At 42.2% G+C, this 17,495-nt stretch overlaps 1 protein-coding gene across 4 annotated transcripts in view; it reads left to right on the top strand.

The window, feature by feature from the left end:
- The first annotated feature begins 1,814 nt into the window (after window positions 1-1,814).
- ets1 (v-ets avian erythroblastosis virus E26 oncogene homolog 1) overlaps window positions 1,815-17,495 on the top strand; it is a 38,178-nt gene continuing 22,497 nt past the window's right edge. The window contains exons 1-3 of one of the 4 annotated variants that reach the window (XM_026298694.1): window positions 1,815-1,971; window positions 3,337-3,438; window positions 9,222-9,369. In XM_026298694.1, the coding sequence (XP_026154479.1) occupies window positions 3,370-3,438; window positions 9,222-9,369 (217 nt within the window). In that variant the 5' untranslated portion in view covers window positions 1,815-1,971; window positions 3,337-3,369. Of the gene's footprint in view, window positions 1,972-3,336; window positions 3,439-9,221; window positions 9,370-16,701; window positions 17,047-17,495 lie in introns of those variants that run through there. The other 3 variants (XM_026298695.1, XM_026298697.1, XM_026298696.2) reach the window with 3 other exon arrangements.

Genomic DNA, 17,495 nt, shown 5'->3' with positions numbered 1-17,495 from the left:
CTTTGGGTCAGTTACAGTCAGAGCTGCTGTGTATACAGGAACGCTGCAAGACTTTACTGTGAGAGCGAAGGTGAAGGCCATAAACCTTCGCAGGTCTTTGACTGATGGGCTTTACTAGCAGTGATGGCAAGGCGTTCACTATCTGTTTAATGTAAAACATAAGCACAAGCAGCACATAGACCGAGGCTCTGAATGGAAAAAGGTGGCACCATAATGGGAAGGTGAAAGACAAGGGGGCAACGTGATGATAGTGGCTTCATGCGGAGCAGAAGTGTATCGAGGGCCTTGCCTTTGAACTGGTGAGCCAGCTAATTGAAACAGCATTGCTGGGGCATCGGCTGAAGATCTGGATCGCATTCATCTCCGCTTTTATTCAATTTGGTCTCATCACAGAGGCGCGTCCCGTGCTTTTCAATTCACATGGCGATAAGTCATACCCTCACCTTTTGCCCTCGACGTGTTGCCCAGCTGTGTCCCCTGGGGGCCCTGGGTGCTCAGGCCGCAGAGGGATTCAGAAGAGGTCTTGAGAAAATGCAGGCTGCCTGCCACTGAGCCCCTTATGGTACTTCTTCACGCATCTCACCTTGGACTTGACCCCCCTCCCTCCCTCCCTTTCCCTGAAGCTCCCCCACCACGCACACACACACACACACACACACACACACACACACCTCCTTTCCCTAAGACTTTTAAGATTTACTGTTAAGAGCAGTGGCTGTCAGGAGGTTTGAACCGTGCACTTTCTAATTCAAACAAATGCTGCACCGGGGTCACGGAATTATCATGGAGCCACAAGGTGTTTCAGATGACTCGCAAGTGTTGAGTGTTAAGCTGATAGAGAGAGAGAGAGGCAGAGAAACAGAGAGGCATGGTGCGTTATGCTGGTAGGTAGCAATGCAGTGGAAAGCTTGTGAGCTTGCCACATGGTAATAAATAAATGCAGCAATAAATAAGCAAATAGACAGATAAAGCTCCATACTCTTACCTATTTGTCAGCAGCCCCTATCAGAGCAGAGCAGGTGGATGCAGCTCCTGCCTTGTACTGAGGGGAACTTCTCATTTCACAGAAGACTGGTCAACGTTCCTGTCATGGCTTTAATCAGTGTCCCACATGCACTGGCTGTTGATTGGGGGTTAGGAGGTAGATGATATGATAGTCAGTGATGGACAGAAAATAAATAAAATCAATAAAAGCTGATGATTTTCAGGTGTATTGGACAGTTTCTCACATGGTGCAGTTCAACCTACAGTAGCTTGAGGCCAGATTTCAGGACAGTACTAGAGCCAAGCATTTTTATCAGAATATGTCAAATATTAAGGTATAATTGAAAATATAATGGACATAAATGTCCAAATATGGCATAAGCAATCTGTGATGCGTTTACTGATATATTTTTTACCATCCAAGGCAGCTCAGTCATTGTGGCTGTCGTCACACTTGTCTCCATGTCATCTTTTCCTGTTATTTTCCCCAGTAAGCCTTAATGTACACCAGAGGAGAGTGAACAGACTTAGTCTAAGTTAAAACAGGTGATTTTACTGAAACATTGTTTAGAAGGAGAAGATAATGTGGCTCTGGGTTATTTATCAGTTCTTGCCTTAAATGAACTTCCTTGTAGAAACTGAAGAAATACTTCACCCACAAGATTTTGAAATATCAACAAACGGTGAGTGGAAGGACAGGAAACGTTATTTCCCAGCCAAAGCGACCAGTGAACGCCACAGTAGGCTTCATGTTTACACCTGCGTACTGTGGCTCATTGTGAAGTCCAAAGACTACATGGTGAGGAAAAACGGGATTTGGAGAGGATCATCGTACGATTGAGGGAGGGACTAAAGCTGTGCATAATATTCCTTCCTCTGTGGGACTCGCTGTGAGCAGGTACAGCATCTCTGCAGTCCAGCGCTCAGCTGTCACGCTCAGCTGCCCAGCGTTTCCAGTTTTGCAGGAAACTTCCCACATCGCAGTCGGTAAGTGCAAAGTTTTATTGTACCAAAAAAAAAAGAAAAGAAAAGATAGAACTCAAACACGCAGTGACAGGATGTGTGTGATATTGTCGTTTTCCCGACTTTCTGTGATGCACAAGGGTGAAAAGTGTTGGCTTTAAAGTTTCTGTTTTTCCCGTCAGGAATTCTCATTGTGCGCGTTGTGCGCTTTTTCCATCGAGACGCGCTGATCTGGACCTGTTTCATCTCTGCTTATTCTTACGACTTTACAGCTACGTCTAAACAAGACAAAGTTACAAGCCATCCATGTTTTAATCTTTTTTTAATTGATGCTTTTCAATTTCCTTTACTTTCTAAGGTGTCTTTAAATAGAGCACTCAGAATAGTCAACTTAATGTAGAAATCACAAAGGGAATAATTAGGGCTTTACTCTTTTATTTAGCATTGACTTCTTACCTTTTACTCACCAAATTAATAACATTTAAGTAAAAGCCTAAAGGTGTAGTGCATGGATTTGAATCACAGGACTGATTTGCACATTATTCACTTTGTGTATGGGGACTCTTTTCTGAAACAAGAGCATCTAAACCTTTTTGAGCTGGTGAACATCTGCAAGCATTGAGCACTGACTCATCTTTCTTCAGTCTGTCAGCAGCTGCCATAAACTAGATATGCCAAATTGCTTAACATATGAATGTGAGGAAGATGGGACCTGCCACTGCCCATACACACAATTCCTCCTATAATACTTCAGCTCAGTTTCCAGCTTCTTTTTTTGAGGCTGCTCAAGTAAACAATGTTAAGTGATAAGCAAAGTGTGTAGGAGGGGAGGAAGGAGAGGAAGAGGAGAGAGAATGAGGAGGAGGAGGTAGATGAAAGGAGAAAGCAGCTTTGCATGAGGAAAAGAGAAAAGAGAGTGAGGGACAAGTGATGGGAATGTTAGGATGACAAGCCTCTGGGTGGATGGATTTGACTCAGGAGATGTTTTTGTTTTTCTTTAAAAATCCAAATCAGCAGTGTTTCCTTAAAATACATCCAAACATCCATGTTAGCTCAAACTGAAACTTAAATCAGACAAATTTTGGAGGTGATTGTGTGATACTGTTTTTGAAAAGCTCCAAACACAGTTTACATCCTTCTGAACTGTGTAGCTAATGTAGCAGGTTCTTGAAACTCAGCTCAAATTTCTGACTCCCCCTCTTTCTTTTCTTGACCCTCTTCACACTTCCTTCTTCACTTTCTTCTCTCTCACATACCTACACATACACACAATAACGCACGTCTGCAGACACACAGTATTCACCACACACTTACACACAAAATGTAAACAGCATGTGATAGATAGTTTGCTCCAACCTGCCTCGTCTGTCTGTGTGTTGATTCCTTCAGCAGGCCCTGATTCTGCTGTCCACAGTGTCCGTGATGAGTTACTACATGGATCCAGTTTCTTCCTACCCGGCCCTTCACCCCTGTGACCGTGCGGGCACAATGGTAAGACCTCCCTCGTAAATTACCTCTGTCTTAAGCCTGCCTCGGCTACCTACCACACAGTCAGCCAGGAGTGTGAGGGAATGAAGGAAGGAGTGTTTTTGTGTGTGTTAGCCGCTCAGCCCCATGGAAGTGCAGGAATGTGTGCAGGAGCATCAGCTCACAGGAGCACACTTTCTCTGAACATTTTTCCAGTTGAGCTTAGGCCACCAGTGTTGCACTAATGGTCTTTCTCTCTGAACATGCTGTTCCTTGTGATTTCATCAAAAGTTAGGACATAGAACAGTTGAACAAGATGATTTTCTACAAGGCTGTGAAATCGCCCTCATGAACTCCTCTGTGTTGCACAACCAGGCTGAGCCAAGATTCACTTCTCTTTAGCAAGTAATATTGTAAACATTGAGACCTGCAGGCCTCCAGCCTTGCCACTAACCAATCAAATTGGATACAGACCATCCCTACTGAGTAACACTTTGCTCAGCTCCGACACCTGCACAATGCTTTGCAGCAGTTTGTTTGCAAGAACACTAGGACTCTTAACGTTTCCAAATGAGACAGCTGAATACAGAGTCAGAGACAGAGCTAGCTGGGAACATTGGGATTCCTGTCAGGTGAGCGTTTGAAGGGTGAAGGCCAAGGAGCGGCTAAATAAATGCTTCCATTTGTATGCAGAGCGCCAGCACATTAGGATAAGAGACCGAGGTTATATGCAAATGGCAACCCCACCCAGGCCTGATAGAAAACATAGAAGGCTACAGCTTTCTGGCTCCTAATTGGCTCAGGTGGTGGGGTTTGCCTTTGAAATTGAGACCACTGTATACCTGGGCAGACTTGGTCAAAAGGTGAAGGTGGGTCACCCAGTAGCTCCATTCTTTGAATTTACATGAATTATGAGCAAAAAGCAGAGAGCTTAATCTGTTTTATTTTTTTATGCTTACACCGTAGTGACTGCCAGGTTCTTTCATGCATTGCAAAATTCGTATGCAAAGAATCATGGGAAAAAGGGGCTTTCTAGTTGCTGTATAGCAATTAAATAAACATCAGCAACTGTGCAGCTTTTATTTGAAATGACATGAAGTCAAGCTTCCGATTTAGATGTTTGAACACTAATCATTGTAATAATAAACATAAAGAATGTTATTGACTCAGACCCTTAGTCACTTGTTCATTAACCCTATATATTAAATAATCTGCAGTTAGTGAGCTGTGAACTTACATTTCAGAAGGTAAACATAATGCACTAGATAATACATGGGAGCAAATCATTCATGGCATGTGACTTTTTTAACACCAGATATGTAAATTAATCATTAGAGGAAAAACACAGGTGCCAATTATAACATTACTTGCAGTCATGCGGGAAGGCAAAGCACAATGGTCATGGATCTGCAGGCTCTTATTATTGTTAGTCATTACACCAGTGCTTTTTCTTTTCATTTAATTACGCCTGTGTGCTAACTGTAGACCTGACAATTTCTTCTTAGAATCACTAGGGGGCAGATATTATATATATTATGTAATCATTAGACACGGTATAAGAATGTCAAATCAAAAAACGGTTCCTCATACCACTGTAGATCACAGATATCATGTGTACATGTGTACCATGTTGGTTATCTTTCCATCCTGCAAAACATATAGGGTGAGTTCAGAAATATGTCCTTTCAATGCATAGTTACAGTAACTGTGTTGGTTAATTGAAATGTAACCAAAAACATATTAATAAGCAGCCTATTTACACACAGTTGATATACTCTGATTGTTAATATAGCCTGTAAATATATTTAACAGGATGTACAACATTAAATATGCAGACCCAGTTATGCTATTGCCTGCTCTTATCATACTCAGAAATAGTGTTTAGTCGATGTGCCTGTAGATTCAGACTCACAAGAATAAATCTTAGTACTTGCTGGTCGTTTTTTATTCAAATGTCGACTAAATACTATATAAAGGTCCATCATATTGTTTTTTATGGGCTGTGACATGGCTTTATTATTGTTTTAATGAGCTTTTAATTTGTCATGTCAACAATATTTGGCTTCTAATACACTGATCCTTTAGTCATTGCATTAATATACAGTAGATTGCATTAAAATCACCAAAATAAAATACATTTATTGGTCAACAAGGGGCAGATAAAGGTAAAATTCTTATATTGTATAACCCATATATCAAAATGACGTATATCACAAACTAATTTGTTTATTTGTGGACTGGAGATAAATACATAACTTTATAACTTTATATATTTCACAGTGTGTGTGCACACACATTGTGAAATATATAAAGTTGAGTATGTAATTTATCATTATAGCTTCAAATTGAAAAAGCATATGAGGCTGCTTCAAGGCCGTCAGTAGCTACACCATTAATTGTAGACTGAAATTTGCTTTGATAGTTAGCCTGCAATTGAACTGAATATTATAGAACAAACAATATGGCAGAATATGAGCAAATATTATCTCCACTGTTATATTTGTCACTCTATCAGTCTGTCTCATAAATCATCCATGTGGCTCCCTCCATGCCTATCTAACTTTTTCCCCCTCGCTGACTGCCCTGATAGGAGATGGCAGCACCCCACGCAAACCTCTAAAGAGCCCCGTAAACTGGCCTCCCTGATCCAGTGGTCATGTCAGCCATCCATAAAGCTGGCCAGCTACTGATAAATGCTGCTGTGCTTATATGGGGGGCTTCTTATCAGATTAGCAGTCACTGTCAGCCAGTCTGCCAGTTAATATATGACAATTGAGCATCCGTCTTTGTGGAGGTTATATTAGCAAGACGACAGTTACAAGACTACAGTAGGAGAGTTGAGTCAATAAAACTAGATTTGAGAGGTGGATTAAAGATCTCAGAAGACTGTCTCAGTGAGTTTAGATATTCACCTGTTCAGTTAGACAAGTGATCTATAAATATAGATGATTTAGTAATGTGGATACTCTCCATGTGGGCACCCAGCTAAAATGACTCCAAAAACAGACAATGCAGAATGTTGAAGAGGTTGAATACATAAATAATTAAATGAATAAAAATAATAATTAATTGGAGCTAGGTAACACTTCTTTTTTTGAGTTTCTTCTTCTCCTCTGGGCTGCTCCCTTCAGGGGTCTCCACAGCGAATCATCTGCCTCCATTTAACCCTATCCTCTGTATCCTCCTCACCCACACCAACTATCCTCATGTCCTCCTTCACTACATCCAAGAACCTCCTCTTTGGTCTTCCTCTAGGCCTCCTTCCTGGCAGCTCTAACCTCAGCATCCTTTTACCAATGTATTCACTGTCCGTCCTCTGAACATGTCCAAACCATCTCAATCTGGCTTCCCTGGCTTTTTCTCCAAAACATCTAACATGAGCTGTCCCTCTGATGTCCTCATTCCTGATCCTGTCCATCCTCGTCACTCCCAGAGAGAACCTCAACATCTTCAGCTCTGCTACCTCCAGCTCTGCCTCCTGTCTTTGTCTCAGTGCCACTGTCTCTAAACCAGACAACATTGCTGGTCTCACCACTGTCTTGTCCACCTTTCCTTTCATTCTTGCTGACACTCTTTTGTCACACATCACACCTGACACTTTCCTCCACCCGTTCCAACCTGCTTGCACACGTCTCTTCACTTCTTTTCCACACTCTCCGTTGTTCTGGACTGTTGACCCTAGGTCCTTAAAATCCTCCACCTTCTTCACCTCTACTCCCTGTAACCTCACCGTTCTACTTGAATCCCTCTCACTTACACACATGTACTCTGTTTTACTGCAGCTAACCTTCATTCCTCTCCTTTCCAGAGCAAACCTCCACCTCTCTAGATTTTCCTCCACCTGCTCCCTGCTCTCACTACAGATGACAATGTCATCTACAAACATCATGGTCCACAGAGATTCCTGTCTAACCTCATCTGTCAGCCTGTCCATCACCACAGCAAACAAGAAGGGGCTCAAAGCCGATCCTTGGTGCAGTCCCACCTCCACCTTGAACTCCTCTGTCACCCCTACAGCACACCTCACCACTGTCTTACAGCTCTCATACATGTCCTGCACCACTCGGACATACTTCTCTGCCACTCCAGACTTCCTCATACGAAACCACAGCTCCTCTCTCGGCACCCTGTCATACGCTTTTTCCAAACCTACAAAGACACAATGCAGCTCCTTCTGGCCTTCTCTGTACTTCTCTGTACTTCTCCATCAGCATTCTCAAAGCAAATATTGCATCTGTGGTTCTCTTTCTTGGCATGAAACCGTACTGCTGCTCACAAATGCTCACTTCTGACCTCAGCCTAGCCTCCACTACTCTTTCCCATAACTTCATTGTGTGTCTCATCAGCTTTGTTCTTCTGTAGTTTCCACATCTCTGCATGTCTCCCTTATTCTTAAAGATGGGCACCAGTACACTTCTCCTCCATTCCTCAGGCATCCTCTCACTCTCCAAGATCGTGTTAAGTAGCCCAGTCAAAAACTCTACTGCCACCTCTCCTAACCCCTGCCACCCCTCCACAGTGCTACAGAAAGTGGTTTGTGGACTGATGGAACTAAATAATTAATTGTTTGGGGAAAGGTTGCTGCACTAGGTATGATACAAAATCATGAAAACATCATCCCAGTGGTGAAGTGCACTGGAGGGAGCATCATAATTTGTGGGAGCTTTGCAACCTCTGGGCCTGGACATCTTGCAGTCTGAAGGTCAGTAGAAGTTGGATGATGCAGCAGGAAAATGACCTTAAAATACAAGGAAAATTACTACTGAATGGCTTTAGAAAACAAAAATCCACCTTTGGGAGTGGCCCACACCTTAACTCTACAGAGATGCTGCGGAATAACCTCAAGAGAGCCATCAAATCACAACAGGCATCCTGAAAAGATTAGAAATCTTTTTTTGTGTTAGAGAGATCTCATTATATGACCAATCAATGCAGAAAACTGGCAATTGAAAAGAGGGATACACCTACTTATATCACTCTTTTCACTTTTTAGAAGTTCTTTCTCCTTAAATGACAGTGTACGAATGTAATGATATATAATAATGTCCCTTCACCCATTGGAGAAACACTTCATTTCATTATTGTGCAAGTCTATAATAGAAACAAGCTTTACAATTCTTATTCAAAATCAAAAGAGCACATTATGTCTAGTTAGGCATGTGAGAAAAATATCGGTCCATTTTTCTCAGGACTATCAGCTCAAGCTGTCCAACAATATCTATTGAGGTTCTTGTTTGTTGGATAAAGGTTTTGATATGCTATAAATGGCCATGTAGCTATCTTCCCTCGTTCTATCGCTTGTATGCACAGATTTTCATATCTCTTGCCTCCCCTGTCTAGTGCTGACTTTAGACTTTCCTCTTGGTAAAACCTCTTACGTGAACATTTCTGTGATAAGCGGGATAAAACAACACTGCAAAGATAAACTGAATGAGTCAAATTTAGCTATGAAGGTTATCTATGAGGGAAAACAATGACAAATTTGTTTTCAAAATACAAAGCTTTGCTGTCGGCCAAAGCCACTGAAAAGTTTGATGAATTGTTTAGCTTAATTTTTCACATTCTTGGGCACACTAATGCTGATATATTTCTAGAGCTTCCACATGTTTCTAAAATATTATGTTTCTAGTCATTGTTCAATCTTGTTTTTTTATTTTGAAAATAACACATGAAGTTTTTTATTAGTTTTCAGCATCCCTAAACAGAAATAAACATATAGAAGTAAAGCTGTAACACATACTGTACTTATCTATTTTATTCTGTACTCATTCATTTTGACCGAACCATACTCTGTTGTTTGTCTGTAGAGGCAGAGTGGAGGGGTGGCAATGGGCCCTCAGACCCTGCTTCCAGGAGTGGTTCACCCTCAGCAGCACTACTACCCATCGCAGCCCCTCTACCCCCAGGATATGCCCCTGCAGGAGGTGCCCAACGGACATGACATGTGTCCTACAGGTAAGAAATGGACATGGGCTGTTTGGCCTCAAAATGGGATACGGTCCCAGACGAAAAGGCAAAAAGCATGTTCAGTCATGGTCAATATTCATGTGTACTCTGTTTGAGTTCTGATGGACCCATAGATATTTTGAAATGTACTGGTATTTTTAACGAAATGAATCTTTCTTTTACTTTTGTTGTTCCTAATGGATAGTTGCTCTTTTATTCACACTGTACATGCTTCAATTTCTAGCATAATAATAAAAAATATCATGTCAGTAAGTCAGTAATTTTTTCTGAATAAACAACTTAGAGCAAACAGAAGATTTTATAATAATTGGAATGACAAACGAGTAATCAGTCACACTCCAGCATCCATGACTGCAGTCGTGACACACACATTTAAACTCCCTCATACAGTTTTTAGAACATGCACACACACGCACACACACACACAGTCTCAACTTGACCTGCTGTTTTACGTCTGCTGTACGGGGGATGTTGGTGACGCTGACCTCAAGGGCAATGCCTTTACCAGATACCAGATACCAGAGATCTCTTTTACTCTCGGTCCCTTTCCCACCCCCACTTCTGGGGACAACAGCATGCCCTGCATTTTTCTGCTTTCAATCCTTTCTTTCTGTTTTTAATGACTTTTATTTTAAACTGGAACATTCCTTCCAGTGCATTTGCCTGTGCTTGACTCTTTGCGTCCTCAAAAGTGATTGATGCTGGTGTACTGGGACACACGCCACGGGAGTAGGGTAGGGGTGCTGGGGGGCACAAGCTTTCTTCCGTCACCTCCCTGAGCTGGATGCAGGGGGCAAGACAGGGGGCCAAAGGGTGGCCATCTTTTTCCCAAGCCTCTGGTTTGGTCTCTGGAGAGGTGGAGGGGGCCTGAGTGTGTGTGTGTGTGTGTGTGTGTGTGTGACAGAGGGAGACAGGATTTGATGGGATTTGCTGATGTTTGTTGCCAGAGACACACTCCTTCGGAGCCTTCACTTCACTGCTCCCAGTGCTAAACCGTTGACATAAACATTGCTGAGTGGAAAAAAATGACCGAGCGTTGACCTTTTTTTTTTTTTTTTTCTCTCGCCCTTCTCCTAAATCCTACACTGTGCAGAACACAGGTCTAAGATCATCTGAGCCACCTGGAGATGTTGCTGGAGTCAGCTTTTGTTGGTAGTGTCATATATAGCTAGTGAGGTTTTGAGCTTCCAGTGTTTGGAGTTATGTCTTTGCTAACCTCAAAAGGAGCTAAGTAACCCCTGACACACCGTGCAGCCGTTGCTTTGACTCATTTCTCTCAAACCGAACATGGTCTCTCCTTGAATATTTTGCACTTACAGTTTCAGAACACTCATATTCATTGTACATGTAATTAGAAATAGAGGCCCAAACAATTTCAGCTTCCTCTCACTGTTCCTCCTACTACTTCAAAATAACATGTCCATGCCTTTTTTGTTTTTTTTTTGCCACTGAGGTTATCTCACTTTTTAGTGATTATGTTTTTGCTTATTGTTTTTTTAATAATAAGAATATCCTGTTGTATTCAGTTGTGTAACAGCAAAAAAAAAGTCATCAGCAACACTGCATTTAGGAAAACAAATATGCATAAATGCAACTTTTCGAATAATCTTATAAACTAAATCCAGTTACTTGCATGTAATGTTGTTTGTTCAAGTTGTAAAGTTACATGAGATTTTACAGTAAAGTCACTTTTTTCCTTGGAGAATGGATTGGGTGTTGTTAAAATGAAATGTGTTAGTGTGAGAAAGAAAGAGTACAGAGCAGATGTGAGGCAGGGATGTTAAAGGACGATCGCATGTTTGGCCTGGAGCCCAGTGTCACACACACTGCTTCCTGACAACAGCCATGCCATGGTGATGTTTATAGTAACCTAGCTCTACTCATCACTATCCAACACTCAGGGTGTGTTGTAAACTCACATTGTAGAAATTCACTGTGTGTGCGTGTGGGAAAAAATGGAGTGGATGTGTAATTCTGTGTGATCTCACTAAGATTCAGGCACAGATATTGTGCACATTCATACACACTCCACCAACATCCTGCAGTGATGCACACTCCACATATTCATTCATTAAATTTACACCCTGCACTCTGGTGTGTATATTGTATTCCCGCATCCTCTCATTCAGTAAAGCAGGCACACACACACACACACACACACACACACACACACACACACACACACACACACACACGCACACATATCCACTCCCAGGCACTGCTGAGTTCACTGTACATTTAAACATGCACTCCCATTTAGTACACAGAGACACAGCTGTGATCTGGCACTCAGGGACCATTGGTCTGTGTTTTATTTGATGTGATTTGACAGCTGGGCAGTTGGAAGAGGAGGGGAAAGGGGTGGAAAGCAAAGGAGAGTGGGCGGAATACAGTTTGAGGAGAGAAGATAGATAAGGAGAGGGATAAGTCACAAGACTGGGACTGGTGTTGGTGGGAGAAGAGGAGGATCTGAGATGTGGAACCTTGGAGGGGTGGTGGGGGTGGGGGGCTTCGCCTCTGATGAGGGGCACGTCCTCACAGGCGCAAGCCCATTTTTTATTTCTAAAAGTAAACAGGCAGCCTGTGGGGGTCTGGGGGGTTATGGGAAAGGAGGAAACCGTGATGCTAATCAGGCCGGCGCACACTTCCCCCTCTAACAATAAAGCAAAACAAGAGTGGAAACACGGAAAAACGTCGGACAACTGTAGAGGAATAGGCCACAGCACTGCCTTGGCCCTAGATTTGAACTACATGATGATAGTTCTAAGGCAAGAGGTGTTAGTCAATAAACGGAGGAAAAAGATACGTTTGTTACTACTATAATGTACCTTTGTAGATTTGGAAGTATTTTTAGAAATCTGAGCTATTTGAGTTTTTCCACATTAATCTTCTAGGAAGTGGCTGCATTGTGCATTGAAAACAGTTTACATTAGAGTCACTCTGGAATTTCTGTCCCATATCTCAAAGCACGGCTACGCTGACCTAAAAGGAATCCATCTCAAAGAATATGCCAGTTATTATTATACAAGTTGCTTGAAGAATGAGCACTTCACTTCCTGTTGGCATTTTTAAAGATTTTCAGAAAGATCCTGTTCACCGAGTTCCACAAGTTTTATTTCTAGGAAGTGTGAGTGTGGCAAGTTCCTCTCGAGAGCGTGGTGACTAATTACAAACCCCATCAATTGGAGAACATACAGTTCTAAAACACATGCAATCACTGATGGGTGATGATGCAACAGAAGCCAGCTCATCAGGAAAGGTGGCGCTTTAATGAATCCTAAGAGAGACCTCCCATTGTTTTAGTGTTTATATCGTGAGCTTAGCAATATTCACAGACTGTTAACTACAATGAGTGTACACCGGTAATGGTAAGAGTCAATACTTCTTACTGTGTCTCAAAATATCAATAATTGAATCAAGTCCGTTCTGTAGAAGTTCAAGGTTCAGTACTTTCCCACTGCCGCTCAGTGTTAAGAACATTTATGCATCAAAGTACAGCAGCTGTATTTTACAGGGTACCGTTACTTTGAGTGTAGCTACTTGCTATGATTTACTTGATTTATTCAATGAGAACTATATTAAAACCACAGACTGATGCATTTTCTCTTCAGCTGTGAAGACTAACAGAGCTTTATCTGAGAGTGTGGTGGTAACAGAGGAGGGAGGGCAAGACGAGGAGAGGGAGGTCTGGGAGGCAAAAAGACTCCGAGGGGGGTGGGGATAATTGAATTATCTGCACAATGGAGTGATGGGGGGCACGTGGTGCCGCTAATGGAGGAAGAGATGTCCTTTTTAGCGAAGCTAATTGTTCAGAAAAGAGCTGAGCCTTTGTTCAGGGAGGCCCTGCTACTTTTCCAGTGCACTTACACGCACACACTTCAGTAGGATGCACACGCATAGACATATTAATTTACACACACACACGTGCACACGTCTCAGAAGAGACTTTGGAATGTGAGGCACAAGAGAGAGCGATGAACACACACACACACACACACACACACACACACACACACACACACACACACACACACACACAGACTTTTACATGGGGATACACTGCTCCTGTCCCAGCTAACCCTCTGATCTCAGCAGGAGTGCATCCAGCCCATGGCACTTTCAGACAGCATCCACCACAGATAGAGCTGAGACTGAGCCACTAGACAGAGGCCACAAGGACCCTACTGTTTTACTGTTTCACTGTCTGCTCTGTGTGTGTGTGTGTGTGTGTGTGTGTGTCACCCATCTATGTGTGTGTGCTTGAGTGCTTGTAAATGAGTGACGGATTGATTACATGCTAAATGTTGTCCATTCACACAGCATAGCAAATCTGCCAGACCATCTCCATTGTCTGAGATGTTTTACACTTTCATCCTGTCTTGCCTAAGTAATCACTTTAGATATTATGTTTGTAAATCGAAAAAATTTCAAAAAGAATATGTTTCAATATGAAAACCACAACCCAAATGTTTCTGGCTTGCTGTGAGGACACAATATCAAAGATAAATATCACTTGACAGCTGTATGGATTGCTCTAAATCGAATAACCTTTCGGTTAACTCTGTGAAAAGTAGCAGGTGTAGCGGTTGCATCTAAGGATTATAGACAGGCACACAGCACAGATGTGTCAGCGAGAGACAGCCAGTGAGCAAGGAGCTGCAAGGAGAGAGAGAGAGAGAGGGAGAGGGAGAGCTGCTTTAGCTAGAGGTGCTGTACTGCAACGCAAATGAGTGAAGCCAGCTAACTGTCAAAACCATGGCAACAGCATTTGCCAGCTAAAGAAAAGAGACACTGAAACCAAAATTTGTTTGATCTGGGATGTGTCCTCCGGTTTACTGGTTTACACACTGACTGGTTGCTTGCTGAGTGTAAGCCAGTTAACAGTATCTCTGGCTAAAAAGGAAATGACACAGATTGTTTCAACAATTTTTCTTTTTTTAGGGTTTGTATTGTGCAAAACTTTGACACAAGCAGTTACTGCACTTGATCCCTGGGCAGATAAACTGAGTGTTTAGTTTTTAACCATTACATTTTTTTTTTTGATGGGAACTGTTTCCTCATCTCAATGTGCTGCTCATAAAAATGTGTTTGTCTTCAGGGTCATTGTACATCAGGCTGAAATGGTCATTGCTCTGAAAAACAAATCGGTGACATACGAAAATGTAGTGAGACACATTCCTGGCAATGGGAATTTATATTTAAATGAAAAGATTTTTTGATGACATTGTTGTGCTGCATTTACACTGATACTTTTTTGTGTTTGTTTCCTTTTAATAATTTAGTGATGATCATTAGTTTAAAAATACATTTTGAAAATTAATTGAGTAGAAAATAAAATCAAAAAGATTATTATAGCGCTGTTAACGTGCTGTAAAGATGAAAAGAAGAAAGGCTAAATTGAAATGTTATACAGTGACACCAGCAGATATTAGCAGATATTAGCCAGCAACACCATTAAACCCCTAATGACTGGCCTCAGGCACAAAAGCACCCGGGCTGTCTTTTTAAGAACAGATATGAGGGAGTTCATTAACAGAAAACAAAGAGGTCCAGTCAAAGAGAGTGAGAGAGTGACTGACTGAGATGAAGTGAGAGGTCCTGTTCCCCCTTTTATTCTTCTCCAGCATCAGCCCCCATGATGAGGCAGCTCCTCTCACCGCGAAATCCACCAGCACTCTTCTCAGACAAGGCTCCTATCAGGCCAGTGAAACCTGATCCAGGGCTGCTAATGGAGCCAGTGAAGTACCACCGGTTTAAAAATCCATGTGTGATCAATATCCCTGGCTCCCCAGCCTTTATCCAGATTATCCCATTTAGAAATACATGCATACAGTACATGCAGAAGGCTCACATTGATAATGCATCACTGGCTGCACCATATGACTCAGTCTAACAAGACTGTGTGTGACATATGATAAAAGGAGACTCATGCTGTGAAAAGAAAAAAAAAAGTTGATGAACAAAGAAAGAGGAACATATTTGCATTAACACAAGTCGAATCTCTTCCTTGCTGGAGCTCAGTTTTCTTGCTTTTTCTTGTGGGAGAATTACTATTATAATGTGTTATTACTGTTTTTGTTGCCATGGGAGGTGTTCCCTAATGGCAGTGGTTTGCTCTGAGTGGAGCCTTACTATAGCTAAAAAGACCCATTTTTCTTTTGCTTTTGTTCTTTTCCAGTGGCAGAGCAAATTCTTTATTTAATTTTCAGTAAGGCATGGTCATTGTCCTAGATTATTGTTGATAAGACGGCACACAAGGCTTATAAAAAAGCAATGCAAACTGAAGATGAGAGTCAGCCTTGCTCAAACTAGATTTTCATTGATGGTTGTGCTGACGGGAGACCTTGTCTGGGTGATTTTCATATCAGTGGGGCTTCTGCTACACAGCTTTAAAACTAGACGCACTTGTGTTTCATAGTTTTCTATAAGAACAATAGATTTAATACTTTTTTGCACTTTACTTTTTTGCAAAGATGTAGCAGTACTTGAATAGTACATGGTTGTTTTTTATTGATCATTACAAGATGAACAGGAAATACTCCAATGTGTTTATGAGGGTGTGTTACAAGTTACGAGGAAGCTTCAACCTGCAGAAGACAGACAGTCCGGCTCTCAGCTCGCAGTTAACGGGTCCTCACAAACTAGATCTGCTCTTTGTACGTTGCTGTTTTAAAATTGGAACCATTTCCAGGGACAGATTCCTTTCTTACTTTTCCCTCAGAAAATATCACATTACCCCACCTTTCACCATATGATGCTCCTGTAGGGGCTCACAGTGAGTGAAATATGGCAGCCATATTGTACCCCATGCTGTTTTTGTCCTGTGTAGTGTGGCTGAAACATGGCAGTATAACCCTTCAGCAACCTCTACTGTGTAGGCTGTGATTTAATGGTATCTTCTTTGATGGAGTAATGAATGAAGTGCTTGCTGTCACATTTGGATACTATCACTAATAGTAGATAATGTGTTCATCTTTGCTCCAGTTTTCTCACAGACTACTCAGCAACTCTCATATCTCCAGAGGAACATGTAGACCCCTGACTGGGTCCGGGGGCATTAAAGGGGTCTTGGTACAAATAAGTTCTCACAGAGACGAGGAGGAGGTGGTAGGACTGTGTGTGTGTGTGTGTGTGTGTGTGTCTGTAGAGGGATGTCTGTGGAGGGATGGTCCTGGTTTGGGGATGGAGGAGGGGGGGTGTCATTGTAATTGAATTGTGAATCAACTGGCAAGTCAGCCTATAACCCCCTCCCCACCCCGCCAACCCCCCAAACGCCGCCCCCTTAGGCTGTCGTCGCTCTTTGCAATGCAACGCCCATAGCCAGACAGAGGAAGGTGTGAGTGAGTGTGAGTGAGTAAGAAAGAACGAGGAAAAGAAGGAGTGTGTACATGTACCGGAGTGGAAGAGAGGGAAAAAGAAAGATAAGTTAGGTGTAAAAGCAGCTGAATCGGTTTTTAGTCTGAGAGGAAAGGTTAAAAAAAAAATCGAGCAGTAGAATTGACCGGTGCGCAGAAGGAGGAGAAGCTTTTCTTTATATTGCGCTTTTGGAGCTGTTAGAATAAAAGAGCGACGCGGCGTTATCAAGTCACTCTGATCTGATGGTCATGACGGCAGCTGTCGATATGAAACCGACGTTAACAATCATAAAGGCTGAAAAAATGGACGGTGAGTAACATCGTTATGACTCTTCTGAGAGATTTTGACAGTTAACACGAGACTGACGTTACTCCTTAAATGTTTTCCTAGTAACATTGTCCACTGATGGAAACCACACTGTTAATTCTCGGTAATGAGACAGACGTAACGTCGTCATAGTGTTTTAATGCCAGGACTGTGTTGGTTGCTCAGTATTGGTCAACACGCAACACTTGGGAAAAATACACGCCGTAGGCTGCACAGTCAGACTCTACTGTAGCCTGTGTTTCTGCTTCTTATTCAATGAGTCAGGCTCTGACCGGCTTTTCCAATTTGCAGTGTGTTGTTGTGTGTGACACAGCGTGCTGCCATGAAAAACATCTGTACACATTCCTCACCTAAAGTCAAATTAGTAACGTCATGTATGCAAAATGCAAAATCAGCTCTCAGCCAATATGAGAATAACATGCAGTGTGTTT

This window comes from Mastacembelus armatus, chromosome 13, assembly GCF_900324485.2.
Source record: "Mastacembelus armatus chromosome 13, fMasArm1.2, whole genome shotgun sequence".
In the NCBI taxonomy this organism is placed as follows: domain Eukaryota; kingdom Metazoa; phylum Chordata; class Actinopteri; order Synbranchiformes; family Mastacembelidae; genus Mastacembelus; species Mastacembelus armatus.
Note: the sequence above shows the minus strand (reverse complement) of the source record. Positions and strands in the feature narration are given on the sequence as shown.